Raw genomic sequence first — 26,483 nt, 5'->3', positions numbered from 1 at the left:
ATAAATCCCAGCAACTACAACTTCCAAATGTCAAGGTCTATTTCCCCTAAACTCCACCAGTGTTCCCATTTGGGCATATTGAGTATTCGTGCCAAGTTTAGTCCAGATCTATCATTGTTTGAGTCCACAGTGCTTTCTGAATATAGGTGAACTACAACTCCCAAGCTACAACTCCAATGCTCACCTACCCCTTTCATTATTTTTTGCTGGTCATGGGCGTTCTGTGTGCCAAGTTTGGGTCATTTCCATTTCTGGTGGAGTTCAGAATGCTCTTTGATTGTAGGTGAACTATAAATCCCAGCAACTACAACTCCCAAGGTCCAGAGAATGAAAATACATCCTGCCTATTAGATATTTACATGTCGATTCATAACAGAAGCGAAATTCCAGCCATGAAGTAGCAACGAAAATAATTTTAGGGTTGGGGGTCATCACAATATGAGGAACTGTATTAAGGGGTCGCAGCCTTAGGAAGGTTGAGAAACACTGCTCTATGACATCTTTAGCTGATGGGAGTTGTAGCTCCTCAACAACTGGAAAGACCACGTGACTTGCCCATACCATTCTAGCTGGACTCCATTTAGGACATTTGCACCCACTGCCTTCAAACAAACTCTGTGTGAATTTTGCACAGAAAAAGACCTGAACTGTGAAAATTCTCATCCTTCCAAGATTCTTCTCAACATTCAAATAACATGTTTCCCAACTCTTTCTCTACATATATGTTGTACATTTTGCTTTTGTTTCTTTCCTAGGGAACCTTACAGGTGGACCAGAAAGTTTGTCCCATTCATAAGACGTCACCAAGCCCTCCAGAAGTCAACCCAACAGAGGAGACACTTTGGAGGGAAGAAATCCTTGGCTCTCTCCAAAAAGGAAAGGAAGGTGAAGACAAGAGACTCATCAAGATGACCTCAGAAGACCTTTCAGCCCAACCTGATCTTCAACAAATCATGCACCATGATGTGGGAACCTTCAAACTTCAGGCTGAAGCTGATAGGCCCCAAACACAGATGCAACAGCACCGTAAGTTACTCCAGACCCAAGAGTTTCCTGAACAACTTCAGACTCCAGAGGACTTCCAACAAGATCTCAAAGATATAAGGGATCTACAGAAGGTCCTTGAGATCCCTCTAAGTCAAAGAGAAACCCAGGAGCAAATGGAAGGCCTTGTGCCCCATCAATCTCCAAAGCAACAGGAGACAGGAATGAAGTTCTCCAAAGTCCAAAGAGGGATGGAGTCAGAAGTCTTTGACTCTCAAGAAGAAGAGTCCCCAGTTCCTTGTTGGTTTCCAGAATTATCTGAGGGGAAGGACCCCAAAGCTGGAAGAGATGGAGACTTTGGTAGCCTACAGGACTCCTCACAGCAGCAGGAAGTATCTCAGGAAGCTGTGGTGATGGAAGAGATGACATCTCAGGAGCTTTTGCTTAGGAAGTCCAAGACTTTGGCATCCCTGGAATTTGCAGCAAGTGAAACTCTGCTGCATCAAGGATTAAGACATCCAGAAATCCCTCTGCAAATGGAACAGCAGAAGGAGATGGGAGTTCTAGATACCCAAGTGAAACAGCAGAAGGAGATGGGAGTTCTAGATACCCAAGTGAAACAGCAGAAGGAGATGGGAGTTCTAGATACCCAGGTCTCTAGTGAACCACAAAGAGAAACAGAAATTGTTCAAGATGAAATGAGGACAGGAATAGATGTGGAACGTCACATTTCCCCCAAAGAGAAGCAAGAGCCCCCCAAGATTCAGCAAAAGGTATTTGTGCTTGAAGATGAGGGAAACTGTAAGACTTTACAGACCCAGAGGACACCAGTCTTTTTACCTGAGGAGCAGAGAGATTCAGAGGTGCATCAAAAAATCTTGAAGGCCTACAAAGGATCTCTGACCCTTCAGGCTCCTGGAACGAGATCTTCCAAAGATCCATGTCAGGAGGAACAGAATATTCCAGATCCTTCCCAACTCCAAAGCATTTTTCTGAAGAAATCAAAATCTCTTGAGCCCCAAGAGCTATCAAGGGCCAATGAATATGTGGGATCAGCAGAGATTCAGCAAGAACATAAATATCCTCAGGCCCCTCATTCCCAGGAATGGAAGGGAACCAAAGCCCAGGAAATTCCTCAGAAGAAGATGGAAGCTCTAAAGGACCAACACTTGAGGGAGGGTCTCCAATGCCAGACATTTCCAGAGAGTAAACCAGAGAGTGTTGGGACACCAGAACTTTTGCAGAAGGAAGTAGAAGCATCTAAGCTGAAGAAGAAGTTACAGGCTGTTGAGGTTTCCTCAAAGGAGACACAAGTTCCCAGTCCTGAAGCTCAGAAGACAGACATCTGTCAGGCTTCCATGGAAATCCTTCATGGGACCCAAATTATTCACTCTGACTGTCAGGAGGAAACAGAAGACCTCTCACCCCATATTGGTCGGGCAAGTAAAGGAAAGTCTCTGGACCCTGAAGATATAGGACGGACACAGGAAGTGAGGCAACAAGCAAAATTTACCACCACAATGCAAGAAAGAAGAAGGTTCCAAGATCACCTGCATGAGGAAATGGATGTGCCACAATCTGAAAGGAGACCGATGGAGAACCTGGATGTTGCAGAAGCCCCACAGAGAAGTTCATATACCAGAATATCTGGAAGAGAACATAAAGTATCTGAGATACTTCAAGAAACAGAACTGGGCGGCCCAGATGTATTTCAAGGGTCTGAATTTTTGCAAAGGGATCAAGCTGATCTTGCATTTCAAGGAGGTCATCATAATCACCCAATAGAAGAGAGTCAAATAACTACACAAGGCCAGACGGGAACAGAACTTCATCACCCTCAAACCCCTCCTTTCTGTGGATTCTTGTGGAGGAAGTCAAAGTCTCTGGATGTGAAGAGGACACCAGGTTTTCACTTGCAAGAACCAAAGGAGCCAGAAGGTCCTTCTGAACAGTCCCAGCATCCACAGACAGATAGAGAAGACAGACAGTCAAAGGACTTCCTGTCTCAGAGTCAACAAACACAAATCCCTCCACCAGAGGAATTGCCTCTGGAGGAAAAGAAAGTCCTTCAAGTGCAACAAATGGCCCAGAATGGGGACAGGTCTCAAGATGTGAAAGAAATGGATGGGTTTTCATCTGAGGAAAGAAGGCAGACAGAGATCCACACCATGCAGCAAACACAAATGGATAAGCCAGCATCTCCTGACTTGAGGGAGTCACTACCAGAACCTCAACCCCATGAAAAAAAGAGCCTGGAGAGTTCATCTGCCCAACAAAGCACTCTACAAAAATATGCAGAAATTCCACAAATCTTCATGGACCCAGAATCACCACCTCTTCTATGGAGGGTTTTAGATCATAAAGCAAAATCATTTGAGTTGGGTGAGGCACATGTTTTTCTAAGCTCAGAATTCAAATTGACTTTGGCTGAGGAAGCAACACAGAAAGAAATGTGTGTCCCTCAGCTTTCTCAGGAGGTGAAGGGAGTATCCATGGTTCAGCCTCAGAGAGAGCCATCAATGGAGTCAGAGACCCAAAAGTCACAGGAAATCAGGAGTCCAGCAATCTTTCATCCTCGGGGACTGGAGTCACCAGCAGTTCCTCAGATTCAGGCAGAAGATCTACCAGTGGGGAGAGAATATCAAGATGTGAAAACATCTAGGATTTCTCCAGAACAATCAAAAGTGCTCACCCCTGGAAGAATCAAGGACATTCAGCCTCAAGATATGAGAGAACTGGAGGACACCTTGGTTGAGAAGGTTCTACAGAGAAGGCCACAAATATTTCATAGGCAGGAATCACCTCAGACAGAGACAGAATTGCTAAAGCATTCAGGGACCTTCATAGAAACAAGTGAGCTTCAAGAAAGCAAATGCCCAGAAACTCCTCCTCTTCTATGGGGTGCCCTGAAGTTCAAGTCAAAATCTTTAGAGCTTAGGTTACCACAGTCCTTGGAAACCCAAGAGCTGAAGGAGACTCTGAGAGTTCAATCACAAAGATCACAAATGCAACCAGAGACCCAGAAAACACTAGAATGTCAGAATGGAACGTCCATTTCTCTTCAAGAATCTAAAGAAGCTGAGATAGCTCAGGTACAGACAGGGAAAGAAAGCTTGAAGACTGAGTTGATGCTGTCCACAAGTCCAGAGATTCCTCAACCTAAGGCTTCTCTTCCTGAGATGGTGATATCTCCTTTTTTAAAGCAGGAGAAGGACCTTCAGGGTGAATTGAAAATGAGTCTGGAAACACCTCAAGCTCAAGGAATGACAAATGTTTCTGAAACACAAGAAAGAGTGCCAGAAAAACTCAAAGATCCAGAGGCAATTGGACAAGAACTGATGGTTCCACAGACTCTTCAACCTCATGACAATGAGTACCTAGAAATCTCAGAGGCCCAGGGTTCTGTCCCACCATTCAAAATGGTCCTTCTTCGCAAGGAACATAGAAGTCCAGACACTTCTCCTCCTCTTCTGTGGACAACTTTAGGAACAAAGGCAAAATCATTTGAGTTGAGAAAGCCACGAATCTTTCAGACTCAAGATCTGAGGGAAATGGAGCTGACTATTTTTCCCCAAAAGCTTTCCCAGGAGGAATCACAGGCTCCAAAAATTCAGGAATTGCAAAAGTTACAAATGGTCCCATCACAGAGAGAGCTAGATACGGAAGCAGAATTCCATAAAAAACAAGGATGTGAAGACCCAAAGATCTTTCACACATCAGAGCTGAAGGAACAAGAAACTCCTCAAGTTCAGGCAGACTGTGAAATCTTTCATTTTGAAGGAATATCTCTAACAGACAGACCAAACTCTCAGCTCCCAGATTTGCAAGAAGAAAGGTGTCCAGAAGGCCTTTGTCTTCAAGAACCAAGAGAAGTAGAAGTCCCTGAAGATCCACAGAGAAGACAAACAACATCTCAAAGTTACCCAGTTCAACAGCAAGGACTGAAGGAACCTGAGAACTTCCAATTCTATGAAAGAGGCCCTTCTGATCTCTTACAGTCACAACCAGCCCCTGAGGGACAAAACTGGTTTTTTCAGCACAACAAGCGTAGAAGTCCAGAGACACCACCTCTTCTCTGGTGGACCTTGGAGTTGGCCCAGCAAGGAATGCAACACATGTGTCTTTTGGTATCTCCTCAGCCCCAGGAGATCACTGAGCCACCAGAAACAGATCTACAGGAAAATCAGAAGGGGAAGCCCAAATCCCCAAAGCAAAAGGAAGTCACGGACCAGAAGAACCTCTATTCCCAAGATCTGGAGGCATCTGCAATAGAAAAATATATCTTTCTGAATGAAGGAATGTTGTCAACAGTTGCCTCTCTTCAGGAAAGGAGAGATCCCAAATCTCCACAGGCTCAGGATATTCCTTTTGAAGTACAGTCTATGTGTTCTGAGTTGTCTACTTCTCAACAAGTAGAGTCTCAAGTCCCAGGAAGAGCAGAATTGACCCAAAGTCCCAGGAGAAGCCCTCAGACCCTTGAGGTTGAGATACTAAAAAAAATGGAATGTGCCCAACCTGAGAAATCTCCCCAGATGGAACAGGACATCAAGGAAATACAGAGCTCTTCAGAGAAGCAAAAGATCATTACACCTGAGGAGATGAAAGAATTGAAAGGCTCCCTGTTACAGGACAAGAAGCCTCAAATGTGTTATTCCTACAAAGTTGGTGAGACAGAATGCCTCCTATCCTCAGGAGGACTAGTAAGAAAATCAAAGTCTCTTGATATAATGAAACTTCGGGCTCCAAAACCACAGGAATTGTGTGAGATGGAATCTCCCCAAATTCAAGGAGAGACAGAGAATAGAACAAAAGATTTTGTGATGGCTCCAGAAGATTTCCAGATGAAACCAACCGAAAAGAAAGATCTTCAGTCCATTAAGTATGATGGAAAGAGTGATGCAAAAGGAATGGCCTCAGTAGTCCTAGAAAACCTCCAGATGAAACCAACAGAAAAAAAAGATCCTCAGTCCATTAAATCTGAGCAAAAGAAGGATTCAGAAGGCATAGTCACAGTGGTCCCAGAAGATCTTCAGATGAAAACACCAACAAAAAAAGGTTTTCAATCCTTTAAACCTAATGGAAAGATAAGTTTGGAAAATGTACAGGTCCATAGTACACCATATTTACTGCAAACCCAAGAACCAGGGACAGAAAGCCACAGTGGTCCTTCTTCTCTTCCTCTTCAGAATGTTTTGGAGCTAAAATCAGAATTCCTTCAGGTGGTAGAACCAACCATATGCCAGAGCCAGGAACAGCAGGAAGGGACTGTCCTTCAGCTTCAAGGATCACCCCAAATGAATCTTGAAAACCTTCAATTCACAGGAATCATGGATTCTAAGACCTTCTGTTCCCAGGGACATTGTGAAGCAGGAAGCTGTGGATTCGGAGTAGAAGAAGACAACCAGGTGGAAATACCAGGAATTCTGCAAAGACATCCTCAGTCCTCCCTTGTAAGAGAAGCTACCTGGCCTCAGACACCATTTCTCAGGTGGTTAAAGTCTCTTGAGCTCCATGAGCTATCAGGGCCACAGGCTCTATTGCTCCAGGAGTTGAAGAAACCAGAAATAACCCAAGCTCCAGAAGGCCATCCCGGATGCCCTGAGTTTTCTGAGGCCCAAGTGATGAAGAGTTGGGGGAAATGTCCATCTACTCAAGAAGGTGCACAGATGGTGAAGAGCTCTTTACAAGACTTGAAGATTTCAAAGAATGGAACAGGATTTCCTACACAAAAGGACAAAAGTTTCCAGAGGACACCAACACCACAGAAAGGACTTGAAGAGAATAATCCATGTGCCTTGGGTTCCCAGGAAGATTTTAACTCAACAGTCGAGCAGGTCCAAGCATGTAAAGAAGCAGAGGTCCTTCAACCAGTTGGAGCTCCACAGCTCCATGTCCGTCTGCAAGGTATGGAGGGTTTGCCAAATAACTCAGAGAGTTTTGTGCCTCTTGAATCCACAACTTCAAGGTCCTCATATCCTCTACCAGTTGGAGAAGCACAGATGAAAGTGTCTGAGACACCTGAGCTGATGAAGTCTCCAACTCAGGTGCCCTCATCAACAATGGAAACAAAATCTTTGCTTCCTTCATGGATTCTGAGAAAATCGAAGTCTCTTGACCTTCAGGAACTTCAGACCCTTCAGCCATTGGCACTGGAGGGAGACTTGCAAGGTCCAAGCAACAGCAAGATATATCACTCACAGAGAAAACTGGAAGATGAATCATCAGAACCTCAGAAAATTAAGGGCTCAGTAGTCCTTTGTTCCAAAATTCTTCCAGATCATTCCCAGAAGGACAAAGTAGGCCTGCAATTGCAGGAAGAAAGAATGTGTGAGGCTCAGAAAACAGTACCAATGGGGTTGAAATCTAACCAGAATCAGGAACAAATTGGAAATAATGGAGAAGTCCTTTGCTCCCAAGCAGTGGGGGACATTCAGATGTTTGGATTGAAAGAATGTGGAGATGTGAAGCTTCTAACACTCCAGGAATATCCACTGAGTGTAAATGAACCTCCCCAGATCCAAGGATATGTTCAAACAGAACCAGATCTACATGGATTGATGGGACCACAGCTGCATCTTGACCCCCAAGAAGAGAGAGATCTACAAGGATCTCCACTCCTGAGCAGCCTGCTTAGGAAATCCAAGACCTTTGGACTTGAGTTGCTAAGGAGGAGTGATGTATCTTTTCCAGTGTCAGAAAGTCGACACAGCCAGGTTACTCTAGAACCAGGAACACAATTGCTCCAGGAATCCATAGAGCAAGAATCATGTAATGTCCAAATAATAAGTAAGATGGAAGTTCATCAACAGCAGGAGATACAGAACGTTGTTGAAGGGACCCTGGAATCCCCAAAGATTCTTGAGTCCAAAGGAGTCGCACACAGAAAGGAAGTGGAGCTGATGGAAGCCCAGAAGTCTCTGCCTATGAGCCAGGACCTCCTTCAGGAACAAAGAAGCCCACCAGTAGTTGATCTACAGTCCAGGTTGTCACTCCCTCCTCATGAGGTCCCACAGTTTGGGATTCATCTTCTTCAGGAACTAGGAAGGCTGCACAATGAACTGGAATCTCTAAGACACCAAGAACTGAAGAATGAGGAGAACTTTCATCCTCAAAAAACCCAGTATGTCTTAGAACCAGAAGATCCCGAGACAGCCACATCCTCTCAAATCCTTCAGCATCAGGAATGGAGAAGTACTGAATTTTACCAGCCACTAGCAATAGTCCACAGAATTTCAGAAGTGCATGGGGCACAACGAGCAACACAGAAGGCCACTCCGTCTCCCCCGAAAGCCCAAGGAATGTGTCAGGTACCAGCAGCATTGAAGGAGCCAGAAGGTAGCACAGATTTACCAGCAGTAAAGGTACCAGAAATGGATGTGCCAAAAATATCTCCAGTGGTTTCAGGTGGGATGATGAGCCTTCATGTCCTTCAGTCCCAGGAACCAAAGAGCCATTGCATTCAGGAAACCACACAGTCTGGGTGGGAGTCCTTTGAAGATGCAGAGAAGATGCTAGAAATGGGGACAAGGCCTATAAAGTCCCAAGAAGAGAAGACGGGAAGCTTGCTCACAATGTCAACAACTCCTGAACATCAAGACTTGTTAAGGATGACCCAGAACATCCAGTGCAAGCTGTTGACTGGGGTGGAAGACCTACATTCCCAGGTTGGAGAAAAGGGTCTTCAACAGATCGTCTCACCCCAGGACCCATTCTGTAAACCATCACAAGGTCTTAGATCTCAGGATCCAGAGATAAGAGCTCTCTTCCACCCTCTGAATCAGAAGAAACCAAAGACCCAACAGTTAGAGGAGCATTTTCAGAGAGAAGAAGAGACATTTCCATCTCCAAAATCAAGACACATAAACTCGATCCAGCTGCAGGAAGATGAGAAAGAGATGGGGAGCATTGAACCTTGGCAACTGGAGGAACCACCAACATCTCAAGAATGCAAGAAGGAAAGAGTTTGGTCGACTGAAGGAACTCAACAGAGAGGTCTTTCTGCCCTTGCGTTTTGCCCACCAGACCTGAATCGCCTTGAATCTGGGGCATTAAAGGGCAGGTTGGAGGAACCAGCTCCATGGGAGCAAAAAGAGGAGGCTCCTCAAACCTGGAAGACCACTGTTGTGTCCATGCTGTCTCCTCCCAGCCCTGGAACGTGGGACGAGGAGCTGAGATGGGAGCCGGCAGCTCACGGCACGGGCTTCTTCAAAGAAATCTCCACAAATGTGGCCCCAGCTGAGAATACTGCTCGACCCTGTGGGGTAAGGAGATCATCTGTGAGATGTTGATGGGTGGGTGGTGATGTGGGGCCAATGAGGCAGGTGTTCAAAATGTCATCATAGAATCCAACAATCTTGGTAAATTAAATGCATGTGAAGACGCCACCTTTTGACTCTGCTCTCTAGAGAGAAGCACAAGATGGTATTCATTGTGTCTTCAAGTCGATCCTAACTTATAACAACCTTAAGGTGAATTTATCACAGATTTCCTTGTCAAAGTTTCTTCAGTAGGGTTTGTCTTTGCCTCCCTCTGGTGCTGAGAGAGTGTCACCTGTCCAAGGCCAAGTCAAACAGGATCCAAATGGTTGTCTCCAGAGTTTTGGTCCAATGCCTTAAACCCACATGGAGCTGTTCAGCAGTGGAACTCTCTACCCCAAAGTGTGGTGGAGGCTCCTTCTATGGAGGCTTTTAAACAGAGGCTAGATGGCCGTCTGTTGCTGATGGGGAGATATTGGAAAAATAGATATTTATTTATGCATATATTATATGTACATTACAAGCATTGAAATGTAAGAAAAATCAAGTTCTCTCTGTATCAGAAACCCAAGCTGACAGGACAAGCCAAGTTGTTGTCCAGGCACAGCAAGAGGGAGGTGAACATTCCAGGAAGGGGGACATGTTATCTATACAGAGACTGGTACAACATAGCCCAGCACCTTCTATACCATCGCGCCTGGGGGCTATAACTCTTAATGAAAGAGACATAGACGTGACATCTTTCCCCCAGGGGATTGCTCTTGCCTTCCTTTAGAGCAGTGTTTCTCAACCTGGGGGTCGGGACCCCTGGAGGGGTCGCGAGGGGGTGTCAGAGGGGTCACCAAAGACCACCAGAAAACACAATATTTTCTATTGGTCATGGAGGTTCTGTGTGGGAAGTTTGGCCCAATTCAGTCGTTGGTAGGATTCAGAATGCTTTTTGATTGTAGGTGAACTATAAATCCCAGCAATTACAACTCCCAAATGTCAAGGTCTATTTTCCCCAAACTCCACTAAGTGTTTAGATTTGGGCATATTAAGAATTCGTGCCAAGTTTGGTCCAGATCTATCATTGTTTGAGTCCACAGTGCTCTCTTGATGTAGGTGAACTACAACTCCCAAACTCAAGATCAATGCCCACCAAACCCTTCCAGTATTTTCTGTTGCTCATGGGAGTTCTGAGTGCCAAGTTTGATTTAATTCCATCATTGGTGGAGTTCAGAATGTGCTTTGATTGTAGGTGAACTATAAATCCCAGCAACTACAACTCCCACAGGACAAAATCAATACCCTCCCCCAATCCCACCAGTATTCAAATTGGATGTATTGGGTATTTGTGCCAAATTTGGTCCAGTGAACGAAAATACATCCTGCATATCAGATATTTACATTACGATTCATAACAGCAGAAAAATGACAGTTATGAAGTAGCGACAAAAATAATTGTTGTGGTTGGGGGTCACCATAACATGGGGAAGTGTATTAAGGGGTCGTGGCATTAGGAAGGTTGAGAACCACTGCTTTTGAGAACTGGAACTCCCAAGGACCAAAACACTGTAGATAACTCAAAATAGGTTTTATTGTTCACAAGGAGTTATCCCTTTAAAGCAATAAGCAGGAAGGGGGTAAAGGAAATATACATTACAGTCTCTGGTTGTCTTGGGTCCAAGGAGATTTCGCAGCTGAGAAGCTTTTCTTATTCCCTCTTTTCTCAATGGCTGTGAAGGTCGGAACAAACACAACCTCCAGTCCAATGGCCTATGTTGAAGGCACAGAGTCTTCCTTTTGATGCCAAAGGACCGGTTTGAAGGCGCTTGGGTCTCCTCAACGTTGTCCAGGGTGATCTGGACATGAAGCATGAGTCCCAAGGGTAAAAACCTTAGAATTGGTGATGAGAGGTAACTTAATTAAGGGCTTTAGAGCCAAGTCTCTTTCTCACATCTATCTGATAGAAAGTTTGATGGTAAAATGAGAAGAAAACACTGTCCTCCTCTTCTAGGAAGAGGTGGGGCCAAACAATTGAGCTGAGGGAGCAATTCAACTGCTGCAAACAACATTGATTGACAGCTACAAATAACCAATCAATCCAACTATACATTTACAAACTAGGCAAGTTTGGGCATGTTATACAGTTTAAACCTTTGCACTTTAAAGTTCTACACCCTCGTGCTGTCACACCTTCCTTCTTGTTAAGGAGCCTATTCCCCTCCCTTCTGACAGGTCAAAGTAGGCCCCTTGATTAATGAATGTGAGCTGTATGCTGCTCTTTAGGGAAAAAAATACAGAGACATGCCTTTTGTATGTTGGAAGATAGAATTTGATATTTCTATGATGCTAAAGTGATGCAGAGAATGATGTCAATGTATGTAGAAGCATGTTTCTTTGTTTGCTTGCATTTGAAGTGTATGAAAGACACAGTCAACACCTTTCTCGGGCACTCTGGTTTGCTTTTGGACACAACTCCTCACCAGAGTCCCAGCTGGAAATAAAGCCATACTTTTCTTTCTCCAGAAAGGATCTCTCTTGATATTATCTCTCCTATCTGCTGCTACATTTCGGGTGCTTTGAATGAGATTGTCCTGCTTCTTGGCAGAATGGGGTTGGACTGGATGGCCCACGAGGTCTTTTCCAACTCAATGGTTGTATGATTCTGTGGGTCATAAAGTCCTGTCTCTTGAACCTTCTCCTACTTCCATCTCCCCAAATTCCCTATCCAAAAACTATTGTGTTGCTGCTTCGACTGGCAGAGAATTTCAGCTTTCTTTTCAACTCCTACAATACCCTTTCTGTCTTAACCTTCTTTGGCTTCCTTAGTAAAGTCCCATCATCCTCCACTATCAGCTCGACCTGGGTACCTGTGTGTGTTGCACTTGGATGTGCCTTGCTTGACAAAAATGTGTCTTGGGTGGTGTCTGGTGAATGCAACCGCATTGTGCGCAGAACTCGGTAGAAAGCCGAGTTCCTTGAGGAACGGACCCAGAAGGTGTTATTGGGTGACACCTGTTCGGCTCTGCAACCGTTGTCATGTGGAGTCCCACAGGGTTCAATTCTGTCCCCGATGTTATTTAACATCTACATGAAGCCGCTGGGGGAGATCATCCGGAGTTTCGGAATGAGATGTTATCTCTACGCAGATGATGTCCAAATCTGTCACTCCTTCCCACCTGTCACCAAGGAGGCTGTCCAGACCTTGAACCGGTGCTTGGCCGCTGTATCGGACTGGATGAGGGCTAACAAATTGAAACTGAATCCAGACAAGACAGAGGTCCTACTGGTCAATCGTAAGGCCGATCAGGGCATAGGGTTACAGCCTGTGTTAGACGGGGTTCCACTCCCCCTGAAGACGCAGGTTCGCAGCTTGGGAGGGATCCTGGACTCATTGCTGAGCCTGGAACCCCAGGTCTCAGCGGTGGCCGGGAGAGCTTTTGCACAATTAAAACTTGTGCGCCAGCTGCGCCCGTACCTTGGGAAGTCTGATCTGGCCACGGTGGTCCACGCTCTTGTCACATCCCAGTTGGATTACTGCAACACGCTCTACGTGGGGTTGCCTTTGAAGACTGCTCGGAAACTTCAACTAGTCCAGCGAGAAGCAGCCAGATTGCTCACCGGAGCGACGTACAGGGAGCACACCACCCCCCTGCTGCGTCAGCTCCACTGGCTGCCGATCCAATTCCGAGCACAATTCAAAGTGCTGGTTTTAACCTACAAAACCCTATACGGTTCCGGCCCAGTGTATCTGTCCTAACGGATCTCCCTCTACATCCCATCTCGAAGCTTAAGATCATCTGGGGAGGCCCTGCTCTCGACTCCGCCACTATCACAAGTGAGGTTGGTGGGGACGAGAAGCAGGGCCTTCTCAGTGGTGGCCCCTCACCTGTGGAACTCACTCCCCGGGGAGATAAGATCAGCGACTTCCCTTTTGACGTTCAGGAAAAAATTGAAGACCTGGATCTGGGACCAAGCCTTTGGTCATCCTGGCAGCTAAGGATCTGATGATAAATAAGGACAGATGGAATGGAATGGACATACGGACTCTGAACACTGAGCATGAGATTGTTTTGCTATTTTTACTATGTACTGATGTTTTTAATTTGTTAACTGTTGAATTGCTTTCTGTATTTTTGTTAGTTAACTCAGGCATCGAATTGTGCCTTCGTCTGTAAGCCGCCCTGAGTCCCCTTCGGGGTGAGAAGGGCGGGGTAAAAGTAATTGAAATAAATAAATAAATAAATAAATAAATAAAGCCTTGCTCCTGTCTCCTTGGTGTAGGACTTTGGCCCCCGAAGACCCTCCTCTCCCAATGGACATTGGCCTGGCCCACTGCCCCCTCTGCTCCAGCCCGCGCCCCCTCCGCGCCCTCCGTGCCGAGAGAAGGCCTTCATCTGGTTCTCCAAAGAGGAGAAGGAGGAAGCCCTGCACCGGTTGGCGGCCCTTCAAGCCGAGGGAGAGCTCCGGCGCCAGCGGGACAAGGAGCGGCAGATCCTGAGGGTGAGTTGCTCACCTCTTGGCCCTAAAGAGGTCTGGAATGCATAGTTTTCCCACTTACCACGTTATCCCATTGAGAAGTTTCCCCATCGTAGGACACTTCAGCTTCTTTTCAAGCATAGAAAGGCACGGACCTTGTCACATGAGTCAAACTACTTCCAGCCATGATGCAGTCTTCCCTGGTTGGAAATCAAGGGTCTGGAGAACAAGCCCTATGAGGAGCGGCTTAAGGAGCTGGGCATGTTTAGCCTGAAGAAGAGAAGGCTGAGAGGAGACATGATAGCCATGCATAAATATGTGGAGCCCCCAGTGGCACAGTGGGTTAAAGCCCTGTGCCGGTTCGAATCCGGGGAGAGGCGGATGAGCTCCCTCTATCAGCTCCAGCTCCTCATGCGGGGACATGAGAGAAGCCTCCCACAAGGATGATAAAACATCAAAAATCATCCGGCCGTCCCCTGGGCAACATCCTTGCAGACGGCCAATTCTCTCACAACAGGACACTCCTGACACGACAATATATATATATATATGTGAGAGGAAGCCACAGGGAGGAGGAAGCAAGCTTGTTTTCTGCTTCCCTGGAGACTAGGACACAGAATAATGGTTTCAAACTACAAGAGAGGAGATTCCATCTGAACATGAGGAAGAACTTCTTGACTGTGAGAGCTGTTCAGCAGTGGAACTCTCTGCCACGGAGTGTGGTGGAGGCTCCTTCTTTGGAGGCTTTGAAACAGGGGCTGGATGGCCATCTGTCAGGGGTGATTTGAATGCAATATTCCTGCTTCTTGGCAGAATGGGGTTGGACTGGATGGCCCAGGAGGTCTCTTCCAACTCTTTGATTCTATGATTCTATGAAAGAGGTAGAAGTGTCCTGAAAGGAGGGAACGTCGGCAATCGACCTCATCACATTGAGACATTTCCCCCTGGGAGGACACTTCAGACTCTTTTCAAGCATGGAGAGGCACAGATCTCCTCACATGACTTAAACTACTTAGAATAATAGAATCACAGAGTTGGAAGAGACCTCATGGGCCATCCAGTCCAACCCCATTCTACCAAGAAGCAGGAAAATCACATCCAAAGCACCCCCGACAGATGGCCATCCAGTCTTTGCTTAAAAGCCTCCAAAGAAGGAGCCAGAGCAGCAGAAAACAAGCTTGCTCCCTCCTCCTTGTGACTTCCTCTCACATATTTATACATGGCCATCATGTCTCCTCTCAGCTCTTTTAGCCGCTCCTCATAGGGCTTGTTCTCCTGACCCTTGATCATTTTAGTCACCCTCCTACTTGCATCCATCATGCATGGAAGGCAATGGTTGTAACCTGGATCACTCTCTCTTGTATCCTCTGGGGTTTGGTGCAGAACCATAGGATCCCATGGAAAGAAGTGGTTTTAAACTGCTGTCAGTCTCCTTTGACGTAAGGGGCTTTGGGCAGGGCAAGGGGTCTCTCGGCTTTCGGATATTGTTGTTTCCCTAGAACACAAAACTGGATTGCTGACAATGATATCGAGCTAGAATTTAGAGGCTCCTGCCCGGGAGAGAGGAGCCCTTAGATCCACCAAGTAGGATCCGGTACTCTGGCGAGCGAAGAGGAAAAGAACCAAGAATTTTTCCTGAATTTTCCCAAAGTTGAAGAAAAGCCACCGAGTTGTATTTATTTCAACGGATGTCAAACCGCGATAGTTCGTCAGGAGAGACAAACATGCAGTACATTTAGACACATTTTTATAGAGAAACAGAGCTGTCAAAGTTCAAACTAAATGGTGGCAGCGAGGCAGCGCCTTCAGAAAAACAGCTGGACTCCAGGATATGGTTTTGGGGGCAAAAAAAGGTTATTCCCGGGGCGGAAAGGACAGCAGAGCAAAACAGAGATAGCCGTTAGTCTTAGAATTCTCCCAGGAGAAGATTGGCAGAGTTTTTGAAGCAATCCGTTAACTCGCGGATACCGGGGCCCGAGGGGTTTCTGTATCCGCGGGTTTCTGTATCCGCGGTTTAAACGAACGCAGTTTCGGCCTCCCCGGGATGCGAGAAACACATCCCAGGAAAGCTGGCAGCCATCTGCCGCCTGGGAGAGGAAAGGTTTATTGAAAGGAAAATTTGAGACAGTAAAGGACACAAAGTAACACAATGGAGAGGGAAAAGTTACAATTAATTGATACATTTTATTGGAGGACTAGTTACAATGTTTAGGAAAGGGGAAAAGCAAAGAAATGAGAAGGCTTTTGAACTGCTGCTGCTGCTGTGGCCACGTTCATGCAGTTGGAGAACTGTGGAACTCCCTGCTGCAGGTCAGATCAGCGTGAAGGCAGGGAGTTCTGCATTCGGTCTCAACGATATAAGAGGGGTGATTCTCTATGCTTAAAGGGATGGTCACCTGTGCTTTTCCATCTCAATGTGATGAGGTTGTTTGGTTTTATGGGTATCCCTCCAAGCAGAAGCAGATGAAAATATACAGGTGCAATTAGGGGAGATGTGACTATTACTTCAATTAGATTAGACAATAGACAATAGGTAACTTATCAGTGAGAGAATTGATTGATGGGGAAGAATTATTTATTTGCACTATTTCTATTCTGCCCTTCTCACCCCGCAGGGGACTCAGGGCAGATTACAATGTACACATATATGGCCAAAAACACACAACAGATATAGACAGACAGTCAGAGGCTATTTAACTTTTCTGGCCGCCAGGGGAGCTGTCGCTTTCATTGTCCATCTGCGACACTGATGAAGTACTTCCGCATTCCCCACATGCTTTCGCTGGAGAGCTTTGCTGGAGTCTCTTTTTTATGGCCTCGTAAATTAGTTAAATTAGCCTCCCCACACAAGGTGGTACCTAATTTTCCTACTTGACAGATGCAACTGTCTTTTGGGTTGCAAAGGTCGGCAACAAGCTACACAATTGGTCGGAAGCTCACTCCAACCCGGGCTGGCTTCGAACTCATGACCTTTTGGTCAGAAGTGATCTTAATTCACTGACACTCAGCCAGCTGCGCCACAATCCCTGGTAGGACTCCTCAGGCTTTTTTCAAGCATGGAGAGGCATAGAGCTCGTCACATGACTTAAAATACTTAGAATAATAGAATCACAGAGTTGGAAGAGACCTCATGGGCCACCACAGAGCCTCCACCACACTCCGCAGCAGAGAGTTCCACTGCTGAACAGCTCTCTCTCACAGTTCTTCCTCATGTTCAGGTGGAATCTCCTTTCTTGTAGTTTGAAGATATTGTTCCATTGCGTCCTAGTCTCCAGGGAAGCAGAAAACAAGCTTGCTCCCTCCTCCTTGTGGCTTCCTCTCACATATTTATACATTCATGTCTCCTCTCAGCTCTTTCAGCCGCTCCTCATAGGGCTTGTTCTCCTGACCCTTGATCATTTTAGTTACCCTCCTACTTGCAGCCTTCATGCATGGAAGGCAATGGTTGTAACCTGGATCACTCTCTCTTGTATCCTCTGGGGTTTGGTGCAGAACCATAGGATCCCATGGAAAGAAGTGGTTTTAAACTGGTGTCAGTCTCTTTCGGGTTGCAAAGGTCGACAACAAGCTACACAATTGGTCAGAAGCTCACTCTGAACTCATGACCTTTTGGTCAGAAGTGATCTTAATGCAGCTGACACTCAGCCAGCTGTGCCACAGTCCTGTAAACACTTGGAAGGAAGAAGGAGGGTGAGGTAGGATAAAAGCAAGAGTGTAAGCCATTATTCATTGCTAAAGCAAAGAAAAATGAAATCCTGCTTCTCAAAGAGTGCCTTCTCTCTTCAGTTCCAGGAGAGACTGTCGATTGCTAAACGCCGTAAATCGGAAGAGGACCTTCTGGGAAGCAGCCCAACTGAACCACGAATTCTTCCTGCTGCTCACCTGTGCCAGGTAATTGCCACCAGCTCAGACACACAGAGTTTCTCACCAATTGGCAATAACATTGAAATGCCCAGATCTAGGGTAGGTGGCACTGTTGGATACTTTCCTAGCCTTTAAATATACTTGTTCGGACTTCAAGCTAGGCAGCAGAAGTGAGTCCTGATAGTCTTAGTAACTCTGGAGTAAACAAACAGCAAGGATCGCCTTCATTTCAGTCAGGAAGGCTTTTTATCTTGGGTTGTTCTAGGTTTTTTTCGGGCTATATGGCCATGTTCTAGAGGCATTTTCTCCTGACGTTTCGCCTGCATCTATGGCAAGCATCCTCAAAGGTAGTGAGGTCTGTTGGAACTAGGAAAATGGGTTTATATATCTGTGGAATGACCAGATGGGACAAAGGACTCTTGTCTGCTGGAGCTAGGTGTGAATGTTTCAACTGACCACCTTGATTAGCATACAATTGGCTGGCTGTGCCTGGAGCAAACTTTTGTTGAGAGGTAATTAGATGTCCCTGCATGCTTCCTCTCTGTTGTTGTGCTGTTGTAATTTTAGAGTTTGTTTAATAGAGGTAGCCAGATAGAATCATAGAATCATAGAATCAAAGAGTTGGAAGAGACCTCCTGGGCCATCCAGTCCAACCCCATTCTGCCAAGAAGCAGGAATATTGCATTCAAATCACCCCTGACAGATGGCCATCCAGCCTCCGTTTAAAAGCTTCCAAAGAAGGAGCCTCCACCACGCTCCGGGGCAGAGAGTTCCCCTGCTGAATGGCTCTCACAATCAGGAAGTTCTTCCTCATATTCAGATGGAATCTCCTCTCTTGTAGTTTGAAGCCATTGTTTCGCATCCTAGTCTCCAGGGAAGCAGAAAACAAGCTTGCTCCCTCCTCCTCCCTGTGGGAGAGGCGGATGAGCTCCCTCTATCAGCTCCAGCTCCTCATGCGGGGACATGAGAGAAGCCTCCCACAACTATGGTAAAACATCAACAAAAGAAACATCAGGGCGTCCCCTGGGCAACGTCCTTGCAGACAGCCAATTCTCTCACACAAGAAGCGACTTGCAGTTTCTCAAGTCGCTCCTGACACAACAAAAAAAAAGTCTTAAAGCAACATTTGATCCACATATTCAAACACATCAAACACTCTTCTATAGGGAAGCCCCAACCACTCCCCTATACTTGGGATGCCCAAACATGCTGTGGTTGCTTGCTTAATGTATATTCCCCTTCACCAACCACCTGGCGCATTCCATCCTTCTCCACTGCAGCCTATTCTTTATTGCTTACAGGTCTCATTCATTATGCTGTGATTTACTCAGAGCCCTTGATCATTTTAGTCACCCTCCTCTGGACACATAAAATGATCAAGGGTCTAGAGAACAAGCCCTATGAGGAGCGGCTTAAAGAGCTGGGTATTCCCCTTAACCAGTCACCTTGTGCATTACATCATCCCTACTGCAGCCTATTCTTAATTGTTTACAGGTCTTATTTTTATGCTGTGACTTACTCAGAACTTATGTACTGCTTAGTCACGCCTTACTTTACAATTAACTATGAATCTACCAAACTCTAATAGGCACCTGTTTTGAAAACAGTCCATGTGAAAGAGAACAAGCCCTATGAGGAGCGGCTTAAGGAGCTCGGCATGTTTAGCCTGAAGAAGAGAAGGCTGAGAGGAGATATGAGAGCCATGTATAAATATGTGAGAGGAAGCCACAGGGAGGAGGAGGGAGCAAGCTTGTTTTCTGCTTCCCTGGAGACTAGGACGCAATGCAACAATGGCTTCAAACTACAAGAGAGGAGATTCCATCTGAACATGAGGAAGAACTTCCTGACTGTGAGAGCCGTTCAGCAGTGGAACTCTCTGCCCCAGAGTGTGGTGGAGGCTCCTTCTTTGGAAGCTTTTAAACAGAGGCTGGATGGCCATCTGTCAGGGGTGATTTGAATGAGGTATTCCTGCTTCTTTGGCAGAATGGGGTTGGACTGGATGGCCCAGGAGGTCTCTTCCAACTCTTGGATTCTAGGATTCTAGGATTCTATGAAAGGCATCTAGGGTCTCAGTAAGATAGAAACTGAGCATAAGCCAACAATGTGATGTAGCTTTTAAAAATTATTCTAGGACTCATCAATAGAAGGATAGCAGATCTAGGCCAACTTAAGCCCTCTGGGTGTTTGGGACTTCAACTCCCACAACTCCTAACAGATGGTTGGCCCATGCCTGGAGTATAAGCTCGGGATGACTGCTCTTACGTTGTCTTCCAGCAGGACCAAGATGGACGAAAAACAGCCGTGAAGCGTCACCTGGAGAAGGTGAAGCGGGAACGGACTTACGTCATGCAGTCCAAGAGGGAAAGGTGAGAAAGAAGCAGGGAGAACCTCTTGGGATACAGGCTTCGTCTTGAATTTCTGAGCATCCTTTGGGCCTTTGGCACATGCAGGCTGAACCTCCTTTCTCAGAGATGTTTGAGACAAAGTACTTTGGATTTCAGGCTTAGTTTAACTTTAAAATACTTGTATAGTTTTATAATTCCCCTTATCCAAAATGCTTGGGACCACAACTTTATGGGATACTAGCTGTACGTGCCACGTGTTGCTGTGGCCAACCTTCCCTCCCTCTTTCTCTCCTTTCTTTCTCTCCTTCCTTCTCTCTTTTTCTTTCCTTTCTTCTTCCTTCCTTCTCTACCTGTTTCTTTCTCGCTTCCTTTGCTCTTTGGTTCCATCCTTCCTTGTCTCCTTCCTTCCTTCCTTCCTTCCTTCCTTCCTTCCTTCCCTCCCCTCCCCTCCCCTCCCCTCCCCTCCCCTCCCTCTTTCTCTTTTTCGTTCCTTCTCTCCTTCCTTCCCTCTTTCACCTTTTTATTTCCTTCTCTCCTTCCTTCCTTCTCTACCCTTTTCTTTTCTTCTTTCTCTCCTTCCCTCCTTCTTTCCCTCCTTCTCTCCCCCTTCTCTCCTTCCTTCCTTCCTTCTCTACCCTTCTTTCTTTCCTTCTTTCTCTCCTTCCCTCCTTCTTTCCTTCCTTCTCTCCCTCCTTCTCTCCCTCCTTCCTTCCTTCTCTACCCTTCTTTCTTTCCTTCTTTCTCTCCTTCCTGCCTTCTTCTCTTTCCCTCTTTCCCCCCTTCTCTCCTTCCTTTCTTCCTTCTCTACTCTTCTTTCTTTCCTTCTTTCTCTCCTTCCCGCCTTCTTCTCTTTCCCTCTTTCCCCCCTTCTCTCCTTCCTTTCTTCCTTCTCTACTCTTCTTTCTTTCCTTCTTTCTCTCCTTCCCGCCTTCTTCTCTTTCCCTCTTCCCCCCTTCTCTCCTTCCTTTCTTCCTTCTCTACTCTTCTTTCTTTCCTTCTTTCTTTCCTTCCCGCCTTCTTCTCTTTCCCTCTTTCCCTCCTTCTCTCCTTCCTTCCTTCTCTACCCTTCTTTCTTTCCTTCTTTCTCACCTTCCTGTCTTCTTTCCCTTCTTCTTTCCTTCTTTCTCTTTCTCTCCCTCCTTCTCTCCTTCCTTCCTTCTCTACCCTTCTTTTTTCCTTCTTTCTCTCCTTCCCTCCTTCTTTGCCTTCTTTCTTTCTCTCTTTCTCTCCCTCCTTCTCTCCTTCCTTCCTTCTCTACCTTTTTTTCCTCCTTCTTTCTCTCCTTCCCTCCTTCTTTGCCTCCTTCTCTCTTTCCTTCCTTCCTTCCCCCTTTCTGTGTATGTGTTTTGTGTGTGTATAGATGTGTGTATATGTGTGTGTTTGTGTATATATATGTGGCTTTGTGCATGCATTGTAATGTATTTGGGGGGGGGGGTTGCTTTTAAAGTCCCTTCTGTTGTGTTTTTCAGTGTTTTTATGACTAATGGTCACTCATTGGCCTGAGAGGTGCCTTGTGTCCAAATTTGGTGTCAATTCGTCCAATGGTTTTTGAGTTATGTTAATCCCACAAACGAACATTACATTTTTATTTACAGAGATTTTTAAATACTTCTGCTGGAAGTTTATAACTTCTGGTGGAAGCATTCCATAGAATAATGCTAGAGGACCTTGAAAATAGCTATAGAGAACGCCTTTCCTATATTTCCAGGGCCTCCAGCATAATTCTATGGTCATCTTCCATTGGAAGCATACAATCGAATCACGCTAAAGAATCTAGAAAATGCCATACTTACATTTCTAGGTCCTTTAGCACAACACTATGACTAGCACCTGGCAGAGGCACCCAATAAAATTGTGCAAAAGGATTTTGTACTGCGCCACAGATATGGGAGCCACACTGTATTAATTTAAAAACTACTCTTTCTTTTGCAACTTGAGATATCACATCTTGAGGAATCACTAGGTCCTCCACTTTGGCTTTATGGTCAATTTCCAGCAGATGTTGACCAAGGAATGGTACTGGAAGGTCTATAAATGCCTGGAGAAGTATTCCCTAGGAGACTCTATGTTTCCCAGCACCACCCTATGGTCAGCTTGCACCAGAATTTGGCCTTAGACTGACACAAATGCTTGGAGAAGTGTTCTCTGGGAATCTAGTTCCTCCAGTACCATCAGAAGTTGGCCACTGAGGTGCTCTGAAAGACCTAGAGAGAACAAATCAATCTTTATTAATGACTTGGATGAAGGTTTAGAGGGTGTGCTTATCAAGTTTGCAGGTGGCACCAAATGTGGAGGGAGAGTGAATACTCCAGAGGACAGGATCAGAATGCAAAATGACCTCAGCAGATGAGAGAGCTGATTGGCCAAAACTAACACAATGAATTTCAAGGACAAATGTGAGATGCTACACTTAGGCAGAAAAAAAAAGAAATGCAAAGATACAGGATGGGTGAGGCTTAGCTTGACATCAGAATCCCATGTGAGAAAGATCTTGGAGTCTTTGAGGAGAACAAGTTGAACATGAGATGAGAGTGTGATGCAGCAGGTAAAAATGCCAATGGGGTTTTGGGTTGCATCCAAAGGAGTCGAGTGTCCAGATCGAGGAAAGTGATGGTACCTCTCTATTCAGCTTTGGTCAGACTGCTTTCCCTGGAATAAGACTGTGTCAATTCTGGGCCCCACAGTTCAAAAGATATCTTGACTAGCTGGAAAGTGCCCAGAGGGGGGTGACTAAAATGACCACAAATCCCTCTAAGGAGCATCTTAAAGAACTGGGTCTGTTTAGCCTGCAGAAGAGAATTTATTTATTATTTATTTACAGTATTTATATTCCGCCCTTCTCACCCCGCAGGGGACTCAGGGCGGATTACAATGTACACATATATGGCAAACATTCAATGCCAGTTAGACATACAACGTATATAGACATACACAGAGGCTATTTAACATTTTTCTGGCCGCCAGGGGAGCTGTCGCTTTCATCGTCCACTGATGAAGTACTTCCGCATTCTCTGCATGCTTTTGCTGGAGTGCTTTTTGCTGGAGTCTTTTTATGGCCTCATAAATTAGTTAATTCGCCTCCCCACACATAGGTACTACCTAATTTTCCTACTTGACAGATGCAACTGTCTTTCGGGTTGCAAAGGTCAACAACAAGCTACACAAAATTGGCCGGAAGCTCACTCCAACCTGGGCTGGCTTCGAACTCATGACCTTCTGGTCAGAGTGATCTTAATGCAGCTGACACTCAGCCAGCTGCGCCACAATCCCGGTGAGTGGAGGCATGATAGCCATGTATACATATGTGAAAGGGTGTCATTTATTTATTTATTTACTGCATTTGTAGACCGCCGTTCTCAGCCCTAGGGCTGTCATAAGGAAGAGGGAGCAGGATTGTTTTCTGCTGCCCTGGTAACTAAGACTCAACAGGTCTATTGGTTCAAACTTCAGGAGAGGAGATTCCACCTGAACATTAGAAAGAACTTCCTGACCGTAAGAAGAGCTGTTCAGCAGTGGAACTCTCTGCCTCAGAATCCGCTAGAAGCTCCTTCCTTGGAAGCTTTTAAACAAGAGTCTGGATGGCCATCTGTCAGGGGTGCTTTGATACTTTGTGCTTTTCCTGCATGGCAGAAAGGGGTTCGACTAGATGGCCCATGTGGTCTCTTCAACTTCCAATAACTATTCTGTTATTCTAGGGCCAACTGTAGTATAACCACCTCTGCTCATCCCACAGGAACACCTCGAGGTTCAAGGAGCTCCTCAACCCATTGGTGACCCACGGAGAGGAGAGTCCAGATCCAGGACATTTGGGGGACGTTTGAAGGAGGACCCTTGCAAAAATACCCTCTTCTGTGCTGCCACCTGAGATGAGACCTGACTAGAGAAGGAAACTGGTTCTGTTGTCTAAGAGACTCAAAAACGTTGGAAAGTGGACCTAGAGGGCATCTAGTCCAGCACCTGCCAGTGATGGAAACATCCCAGAGGGGAGGTTCCCCACCTTCCCTTTAGAAGCCTCCGATGAAGGACTCTGCCACCATTTCCCCTGTCAAACATCATGTCATAAGACTCTCACGTTGAGTCTCCAATCAAGACATGGCAGGCAGATTTGGTCTAGTGCAAATTGGGTGAAAACTGTGCCTTTAAAGGTTGTATAGAAAATATTTTTCACCCCATGTTGCTCTTAGAATCATAGAATTAAAGAGTTGGAAGAGACCTCCTGGGCCATCCAGTCCAACCCCATTCTGCCAAGAAGGAGGAATATTGCACTCAAATCACCCCTGACAGATGGCCATCCAGCCTCTGTTTAAAAGCTTCCAAAGAAGGAGCCTCCACCACACTCCAGGGCAGAGAGTTCCACTGCTGAACGTCTCTCGCTGTCAGAAAGTTTTTCCTCATGTTCAGATGGAATCTCCTCTCTTGTAGTTTGAAGCCATTGTTCCCTTGCGTCCTAGTCTCCAAGGAAGCTGGTTGTTACCTGGTTGCAGGACAAGCAACACTAGTAGAAGTTCCATTTTCTGCACAATCATTAAATATGACCTCTATCTCGACCAGGCCAGGGACACAACTATGCAATTGACCAGGCAAAATTGTGAGCTGCAAGGTGACCAAAGCATGTTAGATAGAAATGACACACCATTTCTAGTCATATGAAAAAATACTATTTTGATGAACATTTGAAATATTGATAGCACCTGGGTAATGACCGTGAATGTCTTAATGCAATACCTAATTGAGTGTGGTGATGACTGAGTCATAAACACGTGGGATATCTTGCGTACAGGTTACATCAGCCATCCTCCCTTACTGGATAAAAAAGGAGGATGAAAGATTCCATCTTTTCCTCTCCTGCGTGACGCATTGCAAGTATCTGTCAATTTATTTATTTATTTACAGTATTTATATTCTGCCCTTCTCATAGAATCATAGAATCAAAGAGTTGGAAGAGACCTCCTGGGCCATCCAGTCCAACCCCATTCTGCCAAGAAGCAGGAATATTGCATTCAAATCACCCCTGACAGATGGCCATCCAGCCTCTGTTTAAAAGCCTCCAAAGAAGGAGCCTCCACCACACTCCGGGGCAGAGAGTTCCACTGCTGCACGGCTCTCACAGTCAGGAAGTTCTTCCTAATGTTCAGATGGAATCTCCTCTCTTGTAGTTTGAAGCCATTGTTCCGCGTCCTAGTCTCCAAGGAAGCAGAAAACAAGCTTGCTCCCTCCTCCCTGTGGCTTCCTCTTACATATTTGTACATGGCTATCATATCTCCTCTCAGCCTTCTCTTCTTCAGGCTAAACATGCCCAGTTCCCTAAGCCGCTCCTCATAGGGCTTGTTCTCCAGACCCTTGATCATTTTAGTCGCTCTCCTCTGGAAACATTCCAGCTTGTCAATATCTCTCTTGAATTGTGGTGCCCAGAATTGGACACAATATTCCAGGTGTGGTCTAACCAAAGTGGAATAGAGGGATAGCATGACTTCCTTAGATCTAGACACTATGCTCCTATTGATGCAGGCCAAAATCCCATTGGCTTTTTTTGCCGCCACATCACATTCCTGGCTCATGTTTAACTTGTTGTCCACGAGGACTCCAAGATCTTTTTCACACGTACTGCTCTCGAGCCAGGCCTCGTCCCCCATTCTGTATCTTTGCATTTCATTTTTTCTGCCAAAGTGGAGTATCTTGCATTTGTCACTGTTGAACTTCATTTTGTTAGTTTTGGCCCATCTCTCTAATCTGTCAAGATCGTTTTGAATCCTGCTCCTGTCCTCTGGAGTCTTGGCTATCCCTCCCAATTTGGTGTCGTCTGCAAACTTGATGACCCTGCCTTCTAGCCCTTCATCTAAGTCATTAATAAAGATGTTGAACAGGACCGGGCCCAGGACGGAACCCTGCGGCACTCCGCTCGTCACTTCTTTCCAGGATGAAGAGGAAGCATTTGGGAGAATCACCCTCTGGGTTCGTCCACTTAACCAATTCCAGATCCACCTCACTGTAGTTTTGCCTCGCCCACATTGGACTAGTTTCCTTGCCAGAAGGTCATGGGGGACCTTGTCGAAGGCCTTACTGAAATCCAAGTACGCTACATCCACGGCATCATTCCCCGTGTGCATCTACCCAGCTTGTAACTCTATCGAAGAAAGAGATCAGATGAGTCTGGCATGACTTGTTTTTGATAAATCCATGTTGACTATTAGCGATGACTGCATTTGTTTCTAAGTGTTTGCAGACCGCTTCCTTAACAATTTTTTCCAGAATCTTGCCCGGTATCAGAAAAGATGAGTCCCCGCAGGGGACTCATTGTACACATATATGGCAAACATTCAATGCCAATTTGACATACAACGTATACAGACATACACAGAGGCTATTTCACTTTTTCTGGCCACCAGGGGAGCTGTCGCTTTCATCATCCATCTGCGACACTGATGAAGCACTTCCGCATTCCCCGCATGCTTTGCTGGAGTCTTTTTTATGGCCTCATAAATTAGTTAAATTAGCCTCCCCACACAAGGTGGTACCTAATTTTCCTACTTGACAAATGCAACTGTCTTTCAGGTTGCAAAGGTCGACAACA

At 45.8% G+C, this 26,483-nt stretch overlaps 1 protein-coding gene across 1 annotated transcript in view; it reads left to right on the top strand.

Annotated features, from left to right (window-relative positions):
• Positions 1-23,733, top strand: part of LOC137097139 (golgin subfamily B member 1-like) — a 39,194-nt gene extending 15,461 nt beyond the window's left edge. The window contains exons 10-14 of the mRNA XM_067468521.1: positions 756-9,245; positions 13,578-13,727; positions 17,490-17,594; positions 19,842-19,933; positions 23,646-23,733. Of these exons, the coding sequence (XP_067324622.1) occupies positions 756-9,245; positions 13,578-13,727; positions 17,490-17,594; positions 19,842-19,933; positions 23,646-23,733 (8,925 nt within the window). The remainder of the gene's footprint in view (positions 1-755; positions 9,246-13,577; positions 13,728-17,489; positions 17,595-19,841; positions 19,934-23,645) is intronic.
• Positions 23,734-26,483: the final 2,750 nt, after the last annotated feature.

This window comes from Anolis sagrei, chromosome 5 (genome assembly GCF_037176765.1).
Source record: "Anolis sagrei isolate rAnoSag1 chromosome 5, rAnoSag1.mat, whole genome shotgun sequence".
NCBI lineage: Eukaryota > Metazoa > Chordata > Lepidosauria > Squamata > Dactyloidae > Anolis > Anolis sagrei.
This window is presented reverse-complemented; position numbering and strand designations above follow the sequence as displayed.